Source organism: Carlito syrichta, unplaced genomic scaffold (assembly GCF_000164805.1).
Source record: "Carlito syrichta isolate Samal-C Ts95f unplaced genomic scaffold, Tarsius_syrichta-2.0.1 Scaffold308663, whole genome shotgun sequence".
Taxonomy (NCBI): domain Eukaryota; kingdom Metazoa; phylum Chordata; class Mammalia; order Primates; family Tarsiidae; genus Carlito; species Carlito syrichta.
In genome coordinates, this window is record NW_007252759.1 from 145,192 (window position 1) to 161,210 (window position 16,019).

The 16,019-nt window shown below is 36.3% G+C and overlaps 1 protein-coding gene across 1 annotated transcript in view; it reads right to left on the reverse strand.

Annotated features, from left to right (window-relative positions):
• The window catches only part of KIAA0368 (KIAA0368 ortholog), a 118,733-nt gene that overhangs the window by 50,157 nt on the left and 52,557 nt on the right, over nucleotides 1–16,019 (reverse strand). Inside the window, exons 10-19 of the mRNA XM_008065558.1 lie at nucleotides 12,331–12,416; nucleotides 11,997–12,075; nucleotides 10,118–10,167; nucleotides 9,034–9,100; nucleotides 8,818–8,940; nucleotides 6,573–6,676; nucleotides 5,210–5,333; nucleotides 3,153–3,233; nucleotides 1,680–1,899; nucleotides 859–950 (exon numbers count right to left, since the gene is read on the reverse strand). Of these exons, the coding sequence (XP_008063749.1) occupies nucleotides 859–950; nucleotides 1,680–1,899; nucleotides 3,153–3,233; nucleotides 5,210–5,333; nucleotides 6,573–6,676; nucleotides 8,818–8,940; nucleotides 9,034–9,100; nucleotides 10,118–10,167; nucleotides 11,997–12,075; nucleotides 12,331–12,416 (1,026 nt within the window). The remainder of the gene's footprint in view (nucleotides 1–858; nucleotides 951–1,679; nucleotides 1,900–3,152; nucleotides 3,234–5,209; nucleotides 5,334–6,572; nucleotides 6,677–8,817; nucleotides 8,941–9,033; nucleotides 9,101–10,117; nucleotides 10,168–11,996; nucleotides 12,076–12,330; nucleotides 12,417–16,019) is intronic.

Below are 16,019 nucleotides of genomic sequence, written 5' to 3' on the forward strand. Positions count from 1 at the left end.
CCGGAGCCCAGCAGGTTGAGGCTGCGGTGGCCGGGAGCGGCCATTGCACTCCAGTCTGGGTGACAGCGTGAGACTCCAACTCAAAAAAATAAATAAATAAAATTAAAAGAATAAATGATTATATATTATAATGTTCAATCTATCAATATCCATGAGGAAAAAAAAATACAAGCTATTATTTCAAAACAAAATGAAAGCTGAATTACATACCAAAATCTCAGATGTATTTTCATCAAAGATACACAAGTACAAAACAGGTAAAATTAACACAGATGATCTAAAACAGAGGTCAGCAAACTTTTCTGTAAAGGGCCAAATAGGTTTTGTGAGCCATTTGGTTTGTTACAACTACACTATTCTGCCAGTGTAAAAGCAACCATAGACAACATATAACAAACAGGTATCACTATGCTCCAATAAAATAATGTGATCACTAAAATTTTCATGGTTGTTTGTCAAGGGTGAGAGAGGAAAGAGTAAAAAGTTGGGGGCATTTGGATAGGTAGGAGGTAGTATGGAAAGGAGTTTAACATACTTTTTATTTAAACTGTACAAATCTATTATTGCCTTTTAAAAAAAGTTTAAAACAAAAAAGGAATTATTTTTTACTCAAATAACTCTCAATTCATCTCCCATTCTATAATATAATATTATAATGTTCAATCTATCACTATCCATGAGAAAAAAAATACAAATGGCTAATGAGATATACTGATCTACATGCTTCCCAGTACGTGTTCAAAGACGGAGTTTTCAAAATGACCTGAAGGTCACAGGAACACTGTAGGAAAAATAAATTATGAAGTTAAAGTTTAAAATATATAGACTCAAAGAAAAATATACATGCATAGAACATACCTTTATCCACTCTGTTTTGTCTACAAATTTGGTGGCCAGTTTTTCTGGATACACTGACACAGCTTCCAACAGACAGTACATGACTGGCAAACCTAAATAAGAATTCAAAACCATTTTAAGTTTCAAGAAAAGCGACAAACATACAGGGATGGATCATTTAATTCCTTTAAAGTATAAGGCTATTGTTTTAGACTGCATGCCTTCAGTTCCACAAAAAAAATGTACCCAATCTAAATATAGGATGAAATTCAATACAGCAAATCTACAGGTTAGTTATTTATAAAAAGGGATAGCCTGTTCTTCACACCCACTTCCAAAGTAAAAATGTATTAACTATTGTTAGTGTTTCTTTCTTAAAAGAGAACTAGTGTATCAAAAAATGAATCAGATATGTTTAAAAAAGAAACAAAAGCGAATATTCAGTTACAGAAGTGAAGAGAGAATAATTTTGTTATAAATTTTTAGTCAAGTTTAGACTAGGCGAAGCGGCTCACACCTGTAATCCCAGCACTTTGGGAGGCCAAGGTAAGAATGCCTAAGCCCAGGGGTTCAAGACCAGCATGGGCAATTTGGCGAGACCGCATCACACAGTAAATCAAAAATTAGCCAGGCATGGTGGCACGCGCCTGTAGTTCCAGCTACTTGGAAAACTGGGGCAGAAAGATCGTCTGAGTCCAGCAGGTAGAGGTGGTGATAGCTGTGAGCATGCCACTGCACTACAGCCTGGGGAACAGAGTGAGACTCTGACTCAAAACCAAAAAATTTTAGCCAAGTTTAAAATTAGATTTTTGCTTAAGTGTTTTAGCATCACGACTTCCTACCTCCAACACCTGCTAATAGCTGCTGAAGCAAGCCAATGTAGATCTGCACAGGGTTAGTTTCTCCACTCTTGTTAGAAGATGATGTTGGCTGGCCACCTGACATTAAAGTTCGTATGTAGCGTCCAATGGCTGGTGCGTGATCCTGCATATCAGCCAGACTCTGAGAGGTGGGCACTACCCCCGCGCTGTGCGCTAGGCACATGCGCAAGTACAGCACTATCTAAAAACAGAAAGGAGAGGAAGACCAGATAAGCTTCTCAAAAAGTAAGTGTGGGAAGGTACTCTTCAAAGTGACAATTTCCAGTTTTGATTCTCCCACCCTCCTTCATAAAGCTATTCCAATCCTCATGGAAGCCAAAAAACATGGCTCAATATGTTAACTAAATTATCATAATGGAGCACAATTTATATAACAAGCTCTACAAATTCAAAGAGTGGTTTTTTTTTAATGAAGTTTAATGGAATTCAAATACAAAGTCAACTGTTAAAGTCTAAAAATTACAATGAAAATCATTATTTTTGTAAAGTCATTCATACACACGCACACATATGTGCATAACTAGGAAGAAATCTTGGGCAAATGGCCTATTCCTGTAGAATTCCAGCTGTGGTTAATCTCCACCAACACAAGAATTTGAGAAAATGGGTTCAAATCATCTACAGAATAGATATGACACCATAGAAACCTCTGATATAAAATGGCTAATGCTGGGTGTGGTGGGCTCACATTTGTAATCCCAATACTTTGGGAGGCCGAGGTGAGAAGATTGCCTGAGCCCAAAGATTCAAGACCAGCCTGGGCAAACTGGCAAGACCTTCTCTCTCCCTATTTAGCTATATTTCCAGTCAAGGTGGACAGATCGCCTGAGCCCTACAGGTCAAGGCTGTGGTAGCTGTGAGACTGTCACTGCATTCCAGCCTAAGCAACTAAGTGAGACTCCAACTCAAAAAACAAACAATAACAAAAAAAACCCAGCCTAATAAAGTTCCAAAAGCATTTTCCTTGACAGTTATACAACAGGCAGTAATTCATTGTGAGTATTTTTAGAACTCTGAACAAGATTACCTTTTGTAATTTAATAAGTGCAAGTCAATGATGTAAAAAACAGAACTTCCCTTAGTGAGTGTGATAAATTAATCCTCTCCAGCCTTCAAAATTAAATAGCCCTGAAGATCTCAATAACATGTTGGCTTTATACCCAAAGCTAACATTCTGCAAAATCCCAACAATATCACTATAGGCAACCAGTTCTTTCACAAAAAAGAATCTCACTGAGATAAATATATTTTTAAAGTCCACTATGAATGTAAATAATACCAAATACCGGTTTTTTAAAAATAAACAACCTGGTAAAGAACAATGACACCACAATATGAGTTTACCTAGAACACAAAAAATGATGGACACCTCTTGGGGTGTGGCATTATCTTACATAACCTTTACCTAAAAAAAGAAATATATGAAAATCCTACCTCTCCAAAGGCTGCTGGGTTAAATGGAAGAACAGTGGTCCCAGTCATGTACTTCACTGGAGTTTTCATTCGATGGGAAGCCTAAGTTTAAAAAACACCAAACAAATTACTAAAAACAAAAAAGAGGGGGGCATCCACACATCCTTCTTCAACTCAAAACAACTGTATTTCTAGCCACATGTCCAAGCTTTGCTTCTGTCTATTTCTAAACAAAACATTTCCTATTAATTATGCACATCCCTAAATGACAAGTGTGTTGGCCTTTGCCCCCCAAGTTAATACTGGCTTATTTAAAAAGAATAAACCTATTCTAGACATCTATTGACATGCCACCCCAGGCCACTGAAAGCTCGTTATTTTCATTAATAATGCAGATAGGGCACCGGGCATGGTGGTTCATGCCTGTAATCCCAGCATTTTGGGACACAGAGGCAAGAGGATTGCCAGAGCCCATGGGCTCGAGACCAGTACGGGCAACTTGGCAAGACCTCGTCTCTACAATAAATCAAAAAATTAGCTGGGCATAGTGGCACACACCTGTAATTCTAGCTACTTGGAAGGCTGAAGCAGAGGATCACCTGAGTCCAGCAGGTCGAGGCTGCAGTGGCCGTCGGTGTGCCACTGTACTCCAACCTGGGTGGCAGAGTGAGACACTGACTCAAAAATAAAATAAAATAAAATAATGCAGATAGGGGACACACCAAAGACCATCCAGGTCTGTATGTATCCCTCAAATTGCTAAAAAAAATAATATTAATAATTTAAAAATAATAATGGAGGTAGGAGAAAAATATAAGCACAGAGAATCTTCTGACCACAGATATGACTATGCCATGGAAAACAGAATCATGACTCCTCCATACTGACCTCCAACTCCCTTAAGGTGCCTTACCTACCTAGCAAAAAGCTAGGACCACCAGTAGATGTGAAAGGCTGGAATGTGGAAGGTTCTCCCCAGCAAGTTCAAGAAAATATTGATGTTAAAAATGGGGCAGAGTCTGCCGGGCACGGTGGCTCACCCTGTAATCCCAGCACTTTGGGAGGCCGAGGTGAGAGGTCTGCCTGAGCCCATGGGTTTGAGACCAGACTGGGCAACTTGGAAAGACCTCCTCTCTACAATAAATACAAAAATTAGCCAGGTGTGGTGGTGCATGACTGTAGTTCCAGCTGCTTGGAAGGTTGAGGCAGAAGGATCACCTGAACCCAGCGGTACAAGACTGAGGTAGCCGTGAACATGCTGCTGCACTCAAGCCTAGGTGACAGAGTCAGATCCAACTCAAAAAAAACAGTGAGACAGAGTCAAGGCTGAGTCATTACTGTCAATATGCTGATCTACTAGCAGAAAACACTGGGCAAAAGCAGAGACTTGCAAAAGCTGAGGGGATATTCTCTTATGATCATGATAGGAAAAACCCGAACTGCTCCCTGAAGCATTCTTAAATGTACGGTACCCTGAAGAGTACCCCTAGCTGGCATGGTGGCTCATGCTTGCAATCCCAGCACTTTGGGAGGCAGAGATAAGAATGCCTGAGCCCAAGGGTTCAAGACCTGCATGGGCAACTTGGTGAGACCTCGTCTCTACAGTAAATATAAAAATTAGCCAGGCGCAGTAGTGTATGCCTGTAGTTTCAGCTCTTTGGAAGACTGAGGCAGAGGATCACCTGATCACAGTGGGTCGAGGATATAGTAGCTGTGAGTGTGCCACTGCACTCCAGCCTGGGCAACTGAATGAGACTCTGACTCAAAAAAAAAAAAAAAAAAGTGTCCCTAAAAATAAAAATAAGGTGTATTTTTAAGCATGTCATACTAAAGAAAAAAATTTTAAACACAGTCAAAATGTTGCCAAGCAGGAAAAAAATTGTAAGTAAAACAGTTCCATTACATTGAGAATTATGTTTTGCTCCTCATTTTGTACCTCCCTCTTATTATAAATATTAATACTGCTAAGAACTTTACTAATTTAACATTTAGTGATTACATTTGTAACTTAAAAAATAGATTTTTTTTCATCATCCATTATATAATTCAAACTAATTATTTGATATAAAATGCCATACCTTTTCTTGGATATAATATACCATTTCTGGGAAAGAAGGCATCTGCTCAGAAACACTTTCTTTTCTGTTTCTACCTGGAAGACACCTTAATACTCGTTGGGCTTCTCCATGAACTTCTTCTCGTCTTTCAGAGACAAATAAGAATAAAAAATAAATTTCACCAATTGGAAAATTATCATTTAGAGAATAAGATAAATATTTAGCAGCTGAAGTTCTGAGATAATGTCTTAAATATATTCTTGGCTATATAAGCAGAGTCAATGAAATGCATCATTAAGAAATTACTTCTTTTTAGAAATTTCATGAGGTCTGGAGAATCATCTGCCTTGCATCTTTGAATTTTACTCACAGAAAAAACAAGACAGGATACTGCAATTCACTATGCAAATATCTATGTGTATGCTTCTCTTTGTTAGAGACGTATTATAAACAATATATAACATATGCTTTAAAATTCAGTGACTGTCCAGTGGTCTATGCACTCCAACTAAACTCTTACATCTCTATGTACTGTGCAGCTACAATACTGTACAATTGGTAAGTTATAAGTGACACTAATATGTAAAAATGTAAAACCCAGACAACCCCCTTGGGTCCTCTCCCACTGTGGGAGCTTTTCTGTCCTCTCAATAAATCCTACTTTCTCAAAAAAAAAAAAAGTAAACCCAGCTAATTTCAGACCACCTAGAGACTGACCTCAGCAATAATCTTATTTAGATACCATATAAAGAGCCTTTTAGGTTCCTAATTGCCTTTAAATTGTATTTTATTTTCTAAACAACAAAGAGCTGGAAAAAATAATTAATTAAATTAATAAAGCCTCAAGTTGCCAGAGGATTTTCATTTGACCTAAACAGTTTTAACTAAAGAAGAAACACTTCAGCTAGTTATGCTTTGGTTTTAATTTTTTTTAAATAAAAATAATTTTGAACATGTAGAGACAAGACACAGTGATTAAGAGCTCTGTTGGAAGTCCAACTCCCTGGACTTAAATCCTGGCTTTAACATGAACTGCCATCTTGGCCACCAGGCCCTGGTACAACTAGTCTGTAGTTGGAAAACCAACACAAAAAAATGAAACACAGCATTGCACCAAAGTCAAGATTAACAAACCAAAGCCACTTTAACCAAATCTAAATGAATTATATGAAAAGAAAAAGCCAAGATTAGAAAACAGAAGTCAGGGCCTGGCAATAACCTATGACATTCAATTAAAATACCAACCAAATAAATCACAGGGGTCACACTTTATTTAATCAATTGCTTCTAAATTTCATACATCAACATTGCAAACAACACAAATTTTAGTAATTTTTACAAAAATTTAAAATCCAAATTCAAATTAACACCTTTTGGAACTTACGGATCTCCTGCAGCTAGTAGAAGCAAGTATCTGGAAGGTATATGATCTGAGGGAAACACCGTGCTGGCAAATTTCACAGCCACTTGTCGAACTTGAACTTCAGGCTATTTGATACATAAACACACACAGAACCACAGACCCCCCCACACCAAAAAAATCAATTATCAACCACTCACCTAGTCAAGGTAAGTTATACTAATTGTAAATAATTACAAATTTTAAGTTGAAATTTCAAATAATTCATGTTTAAATCAACCAAATCAAGACAAATCATTTGTTCAAGATCTTTAATTATGTTGTTTCAAAGTCTTTTGGACAGTGACATTACTTAGAGAGTACCTTTATGATTTAAGAAGTAAAGCAGAAAGACCCACAAAGACTGTAACTAGAGAATCTCTGTGTACATGTACATTCTCAGCCCAAACCTTGGGATCGCGGTACTATGACAGTTTTTTGGTTACCATTTCTGCCTCCCAAATTCTCAAATTGTCAGTCACATGAGTAAAATTCACATATTTTGCAGGGAACACAAACAGAGCTTACTTGGAATCCCCAAAGCTTTGAAGCAAAATATCTCCAATGTCCTAGTTAGCTCTAATGTTAAAACTGACTCCAGAGCAAAGTTTCAACTATATTATATATTCAATTAACTTATTAACTTAGATTAACAATCTATGAATACAAAATTCAACCAGAAAAGCAGTTTTAGAATCTGCTAATCCTGATGCTTTATTCTCATTTACCTTCCCCTGCTAGGACATTCATCCAGCCACAAATGTAACATAAGTGAAATAAGAAAAACATTACAAAATATATACTGTTGCATTCATTCTGGTATTCTTTCTATTTAGCAGTCCATGAGCTATATTAAAGAGCAACAATAATAAGGACTAGTTTAAATGATATGATTAGCCTAGAGTTTGGTTGTTTTAAATGTAATCTGTAAAAAGAAATTAGCCATGACTTGGTATACAGTTACCAAAATGATTTAATCTGATACTGTAGAACCAGTATCTACAAGCATATATACAAGCATCATACTTTCGTGTAAGTTTACCTAGGGAAAGATTCAAGTTTCTATTCTAATGAACTTCTACTTCCAAATAGGTCCAAATATGTTGGTTCATAACATATGACCATGAACTGCACACTGGACACTAGGAGCACTTGACAATGACTCTCTATATAATGAGTTTTCTGAATGCTTATAATAGCACAGTATAACCTTGTCATATTTAACAGAAACCAGATGCCTTTTTGAACATTTAAAATTCCTTCAAGATAAATGTACTAAATCATGTCAGCCTAATTTCACTAGGATGCAATATATTAACCTCACCAGTATCTTTTATCATCATTCCCTCTTCCAATCTCCCTCTCCTTCTACTCCTAGAAATAAAAGACAACTGACTAAAGCAAACATATATTGTATATATTATATATATTACATATATCTATAGATATTCAAAATTCTCTTACAAACTCTCACGAAAACCAAATAAAGATGACTAGAGGAAGAAGAGCATATATGACAGTATTGGCTCACTTCCTATAGGCTTATTTTGACATACGAAATTTGTCCTTCATTCCTTTTGCTCTTCTCTTACAATGTTACCTATAGTAATCTACCCACAATGGTTTGTAGTGCTCAGCTTCCAGTTAAAAAAAAAAACAGTTTCAACTTGAAGGATACAGTATTAAGAATAGTTTTCCCACATAGATAGCTTTAAACACAACCATCACTATAAATACTACCACTCCTTCTACCCTAAAATCAAATTTCCATCATGAAGAATTAAAATCTACATATGAACTTTCAAGTTGTGAACTTTCAAAGATGCGAACATGCATTCACATATCCAATGATGTAAGTTACTTTACGTATCTGGCATATATTGTCACACACGTGCATCCTCTATAAGTGGTTGTTTTTTTTTTTAATGTATTATTTGTGTGAAAAGTATTATAAAACCTATTATAGTACAGTACTAGATAGTCGATTGTGTTAGTTGGGTACCTAAGCTAACTTTGTTGGACTTACAAACAAATTGGACTTATGAACACGCTCTCAGAACAGAACTCATTCCTAGGTAGGAGACTTACTGTAAATCATAAATCAAAATCCAAATGAAAGCAAATATTCCTCTTAATTATCAAAATAGTTAAGGAGAAAGTCAGTTCAAATTTTGCTCTTAAAAATGTAAAATGTGTACACAACCAAGCATTGTAGTTCTCACAGGCCTACCTTTATTAAGTATGAAGCCACAAGTGCTTCCATGAGAGTTCGCTGTGCTCCTTCCAAAGTACTATAAGCTCCAACCATCATAGATAATGCTTCTTGAATAGCAAGTCGAGTCTCAGGCTCTTCCTATAAAGATAATAAAAATAATGTTTCTCTTCCTGTCGAGTTTCCGGAGAAGCATTCAAACAGAAAGCATACATTTTCCAGCTGTCTCCCTACCTTACATAGGGCTTCAAAAAGCTGCTGCACAAGAGCTATATCCTTAGTGAATAAATGGGGCATTCGACTGCAAGAAAATGTAAGATTATTGTTACTATTATAAATTTCCATGAGATGAAAAAGGATGAAAAGTAAAACTAAACACAAATTTTCCAGAACTGGCAATATTCATCTCTGAACACAATTTCAGCATCATTAGATTATTTCCCCTAAGAATCAAATATTTTTCAAAGTAAATATTTAATTCTTTAACTGTCTAATCCAAGTAATCCTTGATTAATATACTTATTTTCCAGATATTCCCTCTATAAGATTCCATGCATTCAGTTAACATTTCTGATTTTAACATGGAGAAAATAAATAAGATGTGACTTTAACTAAAGGCTATCATGATAAAATGCTTAGCTACTTCATGCCAACAGACAGGGACAAGGTTTGCTGACAACTCTGCACTGTAACAGTTGATCAGGGATGACCTTCTCCCAAATCCCAAAGCTCCTTCCTCTATACAACAGAGAAATCCTAGTCTAGACAGGCCAATACAAAACCTGCACTGGGGGTAGAAGCAGCACATGGTGCCACTGAGGACACTTTATCTCTATCTCCCTGCTTTGAAATACAGTGAAGGAAGATGAAACCAGAAGGAACTAGAATGAGGAAGCCACACTGAGCAGAAGAAAAAAAATCTGTCTTTGGAAACAGGCCACTCGGAATCATAAACACTATCAGAAAAGAGGATCAGTAGAAAGACTTGATTGGGATTAATAAAGACTAATAGTAAGTAGCAACAGCAACACTTAAGGCTGATCAAATATCTCTAGGGTACAAAAAGATATAACCCATTATGACATAATTCAGTTCAAAATCTCATTTCAAGACTCCATTTAATATGGCAACATATCTTCAAATATAAAGTGTCTCATTTTTTTCCCTTCTACAGAGAAGACATTTCTAAGCAACTTATGGCTATTAAATAAACTTCCTTTCAAAACCACAACAAATTTATTCTCCACCATTATTAAATGCCACATAATTTTTTAAGTTTACCAACAGGACATCTCTCACTGAGAAAGAGTTTACTCACCTGGAGAGTTTTCCAACAGCTGAATATGCCATTGACAGTAGTTTAGGGTCCTTGAAATTAAAAAAAAAAAAAAAGAAAGAAAAAGAAGAAGAAAGAAAGAAAAAAGAAAGAACAAAAAACAGACAAAACAAAAAATACAGTAAACAGCAAAACCTTTTCGCTGCAGTAACATGCATTATTTTTCTCCTTCTTAAGTCTTGGTCTCACTCTAACTATATGATATTAGCATATGAAGAACAACCATCAAATTTCCAAACTCAGAATCCATCACACTGTTAAAAGGAAAAACAAAACAAAACCTTGCAACCCCAACTGGTTCCAAAAGGAAAATGCAGTGGTCATGTATGAAAGGTTTCTCTTAACTGAAGCTGAGTTCAAGATATTTTCGACATATGTAACCTGCAAACACCAATATTAATCTTCAACACACTAGGAAAACATTAACTCATTAGAAGTTTCATCACTGATCCAAAAAAACTAGGATTCTCTCTCTCTCACCAAAATTGCAATAAGTTTTAAAGTGATTTTCTAGAACTCTGCACTTTAATAAACAGCTTCCTCTCATATCTTCTACCCTAAAAAAATTAAGGGGGTCACAGTCATCAAGTGACTTAGTGAGGTTCCCTCCTCAATATACAAACAGAATTTTAAATGGCTTTATGAAAATCAATAATCTGAATGACTAGTCAGAAACAGTAACAAACTTCTGCCAATCGAAGTATGTACATTTAATGTAGGATTCACCCTTTCACACCTAAATAGCTATTCTTCTGGATCATCTGTTGGGAAGACATGCAGGTGTCATCTGGAAGTAGAGGATTAGATGCCTATGGTTTACTGGACCTCTCTAACCCATTTTTAAATATACAGTTTCTTCCCCCAAAAGAGCAAGGCATTTTTATTTCTGCTAACGATTCCAAAGCATCTGACTAGTTATGCCATAAAGTAACCTAAACGGTTCCCTAGACCCTAACCAACCAAGCATTATTCAATAGGAGAAAGAAGCTAATAGAATCAGGCTTGCCTACCCCCCAAAGCACAGCAGCACAACAAATAAACAGCTTTTCACCGATAGTATCTACAAATGTGGAGTGAGTGTGCTGAGCAAATTATGTGGATTAACTCATTTAATCTTCACAATAATCCAATGAGGTGTTATTATTTTCATTTTTCTGATAAAGAACAAAGGTGCAAAGAATTTAAGAAACAAATCAAGAACAAGCTAAAATTCAAACTCAATTCTAATTTCAAATGGTAAGATCTTTATCTCACTATATTATTGCAAACATGCATTCATGTTTAGCTAAGCCTGAGGAAAATAATGCTAACTAGAATTTTCCAAACCTTACCTTTTTTAGCAAGTTCTCCTGAAATACTGGAGATGATGAGAGAAATATAGCAGGGGAAGATCGAGGATTCAAAAATATATAACCCAGGAATTCTCATCCCACTTAGCTTAAGGAATCAAAAATTTACTGAATGCATGTTTTGACAGAATTTCAAACTAATAAAATCTCAGTTCCTAAGAATTAGCACTATTTCTCAATACAAGCCAAATCCAAATAGTTCCATATGAAAATAATCATAAAATAATTTCTTTAATTCTATTTTTGTAGTGTCTAGAAGTAGCATAAAATACACTGACTTGAAAAAAAATGCCACTTGAAGTGATAACATGACTCAAATCAGTTTTTAACACTTATTTAAAAAAAAAAAAAAATGGCAGTCATTTCTGAAATTTGTACCACTTCAAGTAAAAATTTTAAGAAACAATGAAAGAGCAAACTTTAACTACATCAACAGGTAGACCAGAAATAGTTATTACAGAAAATACTTTAAATACAAAATGGTGACAAAATGTAAGAGACAAGTCACTTACTTCTTTATATTCATTAATTAGCTTGGTGAGGCCATTCAAAAGCATTGGACCTAATGGCTTAATCTTGATTTCTGGACAGCTTTAAAAAAACAACACATACACAAAGCAAGATAAGAATCTCATAATTACTTTTCAGATGACTGCTTAAAATAACTAGAGACATAACTGAAATAAGTTAAATAATCTATTAAAATCTGAAATTATCTTAAGATGAGCAAATATGCTTTCTTTCTAGATAAAATGGGCAAAAAAGATATACTTGAATCATTCAATCATTCCAGCAGCTTGAAAACTTTACAGTTAAAATAGTTAAAAAAAAAAAAAAAAAACTTACGTTATACAAATATGATGCACAAATTGCAGGGATAACGTTCTTAACTTTGAATTTGTATTTGTACCAAAAAGTCCATCATACACCACCTATGTGAAAGGAACAAAGAACATCAGTTAACAAAAATATAACAATTTACTACTTTCAAACAGTAGTCAGAATTCAATGGCAGATCTTCCATTTTACACCTTGTTCTTCAACAGTAATACAATTCTTTTTAACACAGACAAACATTATTAGCTGACCAACTTAGAAAGATAATCAGAAAGCTCCTGTCAATAGTCTGTGGAGTAAAAAAGACAATGGTTGATCCTACAAGTCTGCAAAACTTGTGGGTCTACCACTAGGAAGAAATGAAGAATACACACTGCAGTGGGCCACCACACAGCCATTCCATAGGTTTCCTAAGTACACGTAGTCATTCAGGACGAAGTGTAATAAAAGCCTCTGGGAAAACATCACAGTTAAAACATTCAACAAGTGTACAGTCAGGATAGAGGTTCCTCGTGGTGTATTGTGAAATTATATCTAAAAGGCAAAAAGATCATCCAGATGAACTGTGCAGTATCCAGCAAGTTCAAATATTGAACATCAGCATCAAAAATATATTTAAACCTCTCAAGTTCCTACATTTTATGAGAACGATCACTACTCTTTTTTTTTTTTTTTTTGTGAAGTTGTGGGGTACAGTTAAGGGTTAGGTAGATCACTATTCTTATACTTAAAAAAACAAAATTCGTACTCTTGTTCCTAAAACTACCAGGAGTATTCTAATCTTCTTTAACAACAGAATGTGAGCTACGAACTAATACTTAGTATCTGCTTTATAATTGCCACAAAGCTAGGTAACATGAGATATAAAAAAGAACAAGTATTGCTATCAATGCACTTGATCTTCTTGTGGAATTAAAATGCACATAATTAAAAATGATACAGAACGATAATCTCACCACTTTGGAAGGCCAAGGCAAGAGAATGGCTTGAGTCCAGGAGTTTGAGACCAGCCTGGGAAACATGGTGAGACCTTGTCTTTACAAAAAATAAAAATAAAAAATTAGCCAGGCATGGTGGTATGCCCCTATAGTCCCAGCACTTTGAGAGGCCAAGGCAGGAGGACTGCTTGAGCCCAGAAGCTCAAGACCATCCTGGGTCAGGCACAGTGGTTCACGCCTGTAATCTCAGCATTTTGGGAGGCAGAGGCAAGAGGAATGCCTGAGGCCAGGGATTCGAGACCAGCCTGGGCAACATGGCAAGACCTTGTCTCTACAATGAATCAAACAAATTAGCCAGGTGTGGTGGTGCATTCCTGTGGTTAGAAGGCTGAGGCAGAAGGGTCACTTTAGCCTAGCAGGTTGAGGCTGCAGTGGCTATGAGCATGCCACTGCACTCCAGCCTGGGCAACAGAATGAGACCCAACTCAAAAAAAAAAAAAAAAAGATATAGAACCAGATATGGTGACGCGCACCTGTAGTCCCAATTACTCAAGAAGCTAAGGCAGGAGTATTGCTTGAGCCCTGGAGTTCAAGGCCAGCCTGGCCAACACAGCGAGATCTCATCTCTTAAAAAGAAGAAGAAAAAAAAGATATAGGACAAAATATAACTAAGTGCTACATTATTTGAAATAGACTTTTTTTTGGAACATTAATCTGATTGTCATATTATGTAAAATAACATGGCAAAACAACAGAAGCAAAAGGTTTTATTTTTTTGGTGGAAAAAATAAAATTCATGGTACACATATTGTATGTGAAGAACTGTGCTAGGTTAAAAGAGTAGGTATCAAGAAAGAAGAAATTCATCTGAATAACACCTTGGAGGATTTTGTGATTTACAGATAAAATTTAAAAAAGGATAAGGCAACTATGTAGGAGAATTATAACACCATCATGAGAAATGAGGACATGAAAAATGAAGAATGCCATGGCCAGGCATGATACCTCACATCTGTAATCCCAATATTTTGGGAGGCCGAGGCAGGAGAATCACATGAAGCCAGTAGTTTAATGCCAGCCTGGGCAACACAGCAAGATTGTATCTTCGTATATTTTTTTAAAAGTTTTAATTAGTAGGATGTGGTGGTGTGCACCTACAGTCCTAGCTACTTGGCAGGCTAAGGTGGGAAGATCTCTTGAGACCAGGAATTCAAGGTTACAGTGAGCTATGATCACAATGCCATACTCCAGCATCAGTGACAAAGGAAGACCCTTCCTATCTCTTTAAAAAGAAGAATGTTTATAGGTGACAGACAATTGGATAATGAATTTTGTCTTTGAATATGTTCAATTTTAACCGAACTTAAATAATTAGAAACAAAGTGTAAACTTACAGAAAGTCTATGAATATTTTGTCCAAAAATTCTGGCAGCTTATCATATAATCACTCTTACTACAACCATATTTTCTGAACTGATATTATCAAGATACTGTCTGGAAAATAGTGCTTGGAAACTTAATTCTAAGAAACACTGTGGAAATTTTATGCTTGCAAAAACACAGAATGGAATACTTAAAGTTATTCAAATGTTAGAATGCCAACTACACGTCAGACACTGGAAATAAGTTTCATCATCCAGAAGGAAGAAGCAGTCATACAAATAAGCCTCAAGACGAGTGATGCTAATGCAAAAATCTGCCTCCACCACTAAGTGAAAGCACAAAAGAGAGTACTTTAGTAACATTTCAGATGAGAGATGGCACACTTAAGCAAATGCTGAAATATGAGTAGATGTTTACCAGGTTGAAAGTCGAGGGGAGCTGCTGTGCCAGGCAGAGGGAGCATCATGAGGGGAGTCACAGAGCCATGGAAATAGAATACTTAAGGAACTACAGTTGGGCTCGGTGGCTCAGCCTGTAATCCCACGCCTTTGGGAGGCCGAGGTGAGTGGATTGCCTGAGACCATGGGTTCGAGACCCGCCTGGGCAACTTGGGGAGACCTCATCTCTACAATAAATCAAAAATTAGCCGGGCATTAGCGCGCACCTGTAGTTCCAGCTACTTGGAAGGCTGAGGCAGAAGGATCGCCGGCGCCCAGCAGGTCAAGGCTGTGGTGGCTGGGAGCGGCCACTGCACTCCAGTCTGGGCTACAGAGTGAGACTCTGACTCAAAAAAAAAAAAAAGGAACTACAATCCTTTGTTGGAGCATAAGGTTCAGGGCAAGGGGCAGGGATAGATGATGCCAGAAGGCAATAACTTCTAAACTTTGACCATTTACTAACAACTTAATTAAATGAGTACTAACCACTGTGTTTTAAACTTTCTATCCATTATTCCATTCAGTCTTTACAACATTGCTATGAAGTTGGTACTATTATTATGGAAGTGGGGAAGAAGGAGGGAGGATGGAAAGAAGGAAGGAAGGAAGGAAGGAAGGAAGGAAGGAAGGAAGGAAAGAAGGAAGGGACCAACCTTAGGCTTATTTAAGATCAAAAGCAAATAACTGACATTTAAAATATTTTAAAATACAGATCAATATTCTTTATAAACATTGGTGCAAAAATCAAAATACTAGCCAACTGAATTCAGAGCATATTAAAAGAATCATACACCATGGACAAATGGGATTTATTCCTGAAAGGCAAATGTATCACTGTTATACTTCACAGTAACAGAATAAAGGGGGAAAAAAATCTACTTGATCATCCCAATTGATGCAGAAAAAAACATTTGACAAACTTCAACACTTTTTTCATGAT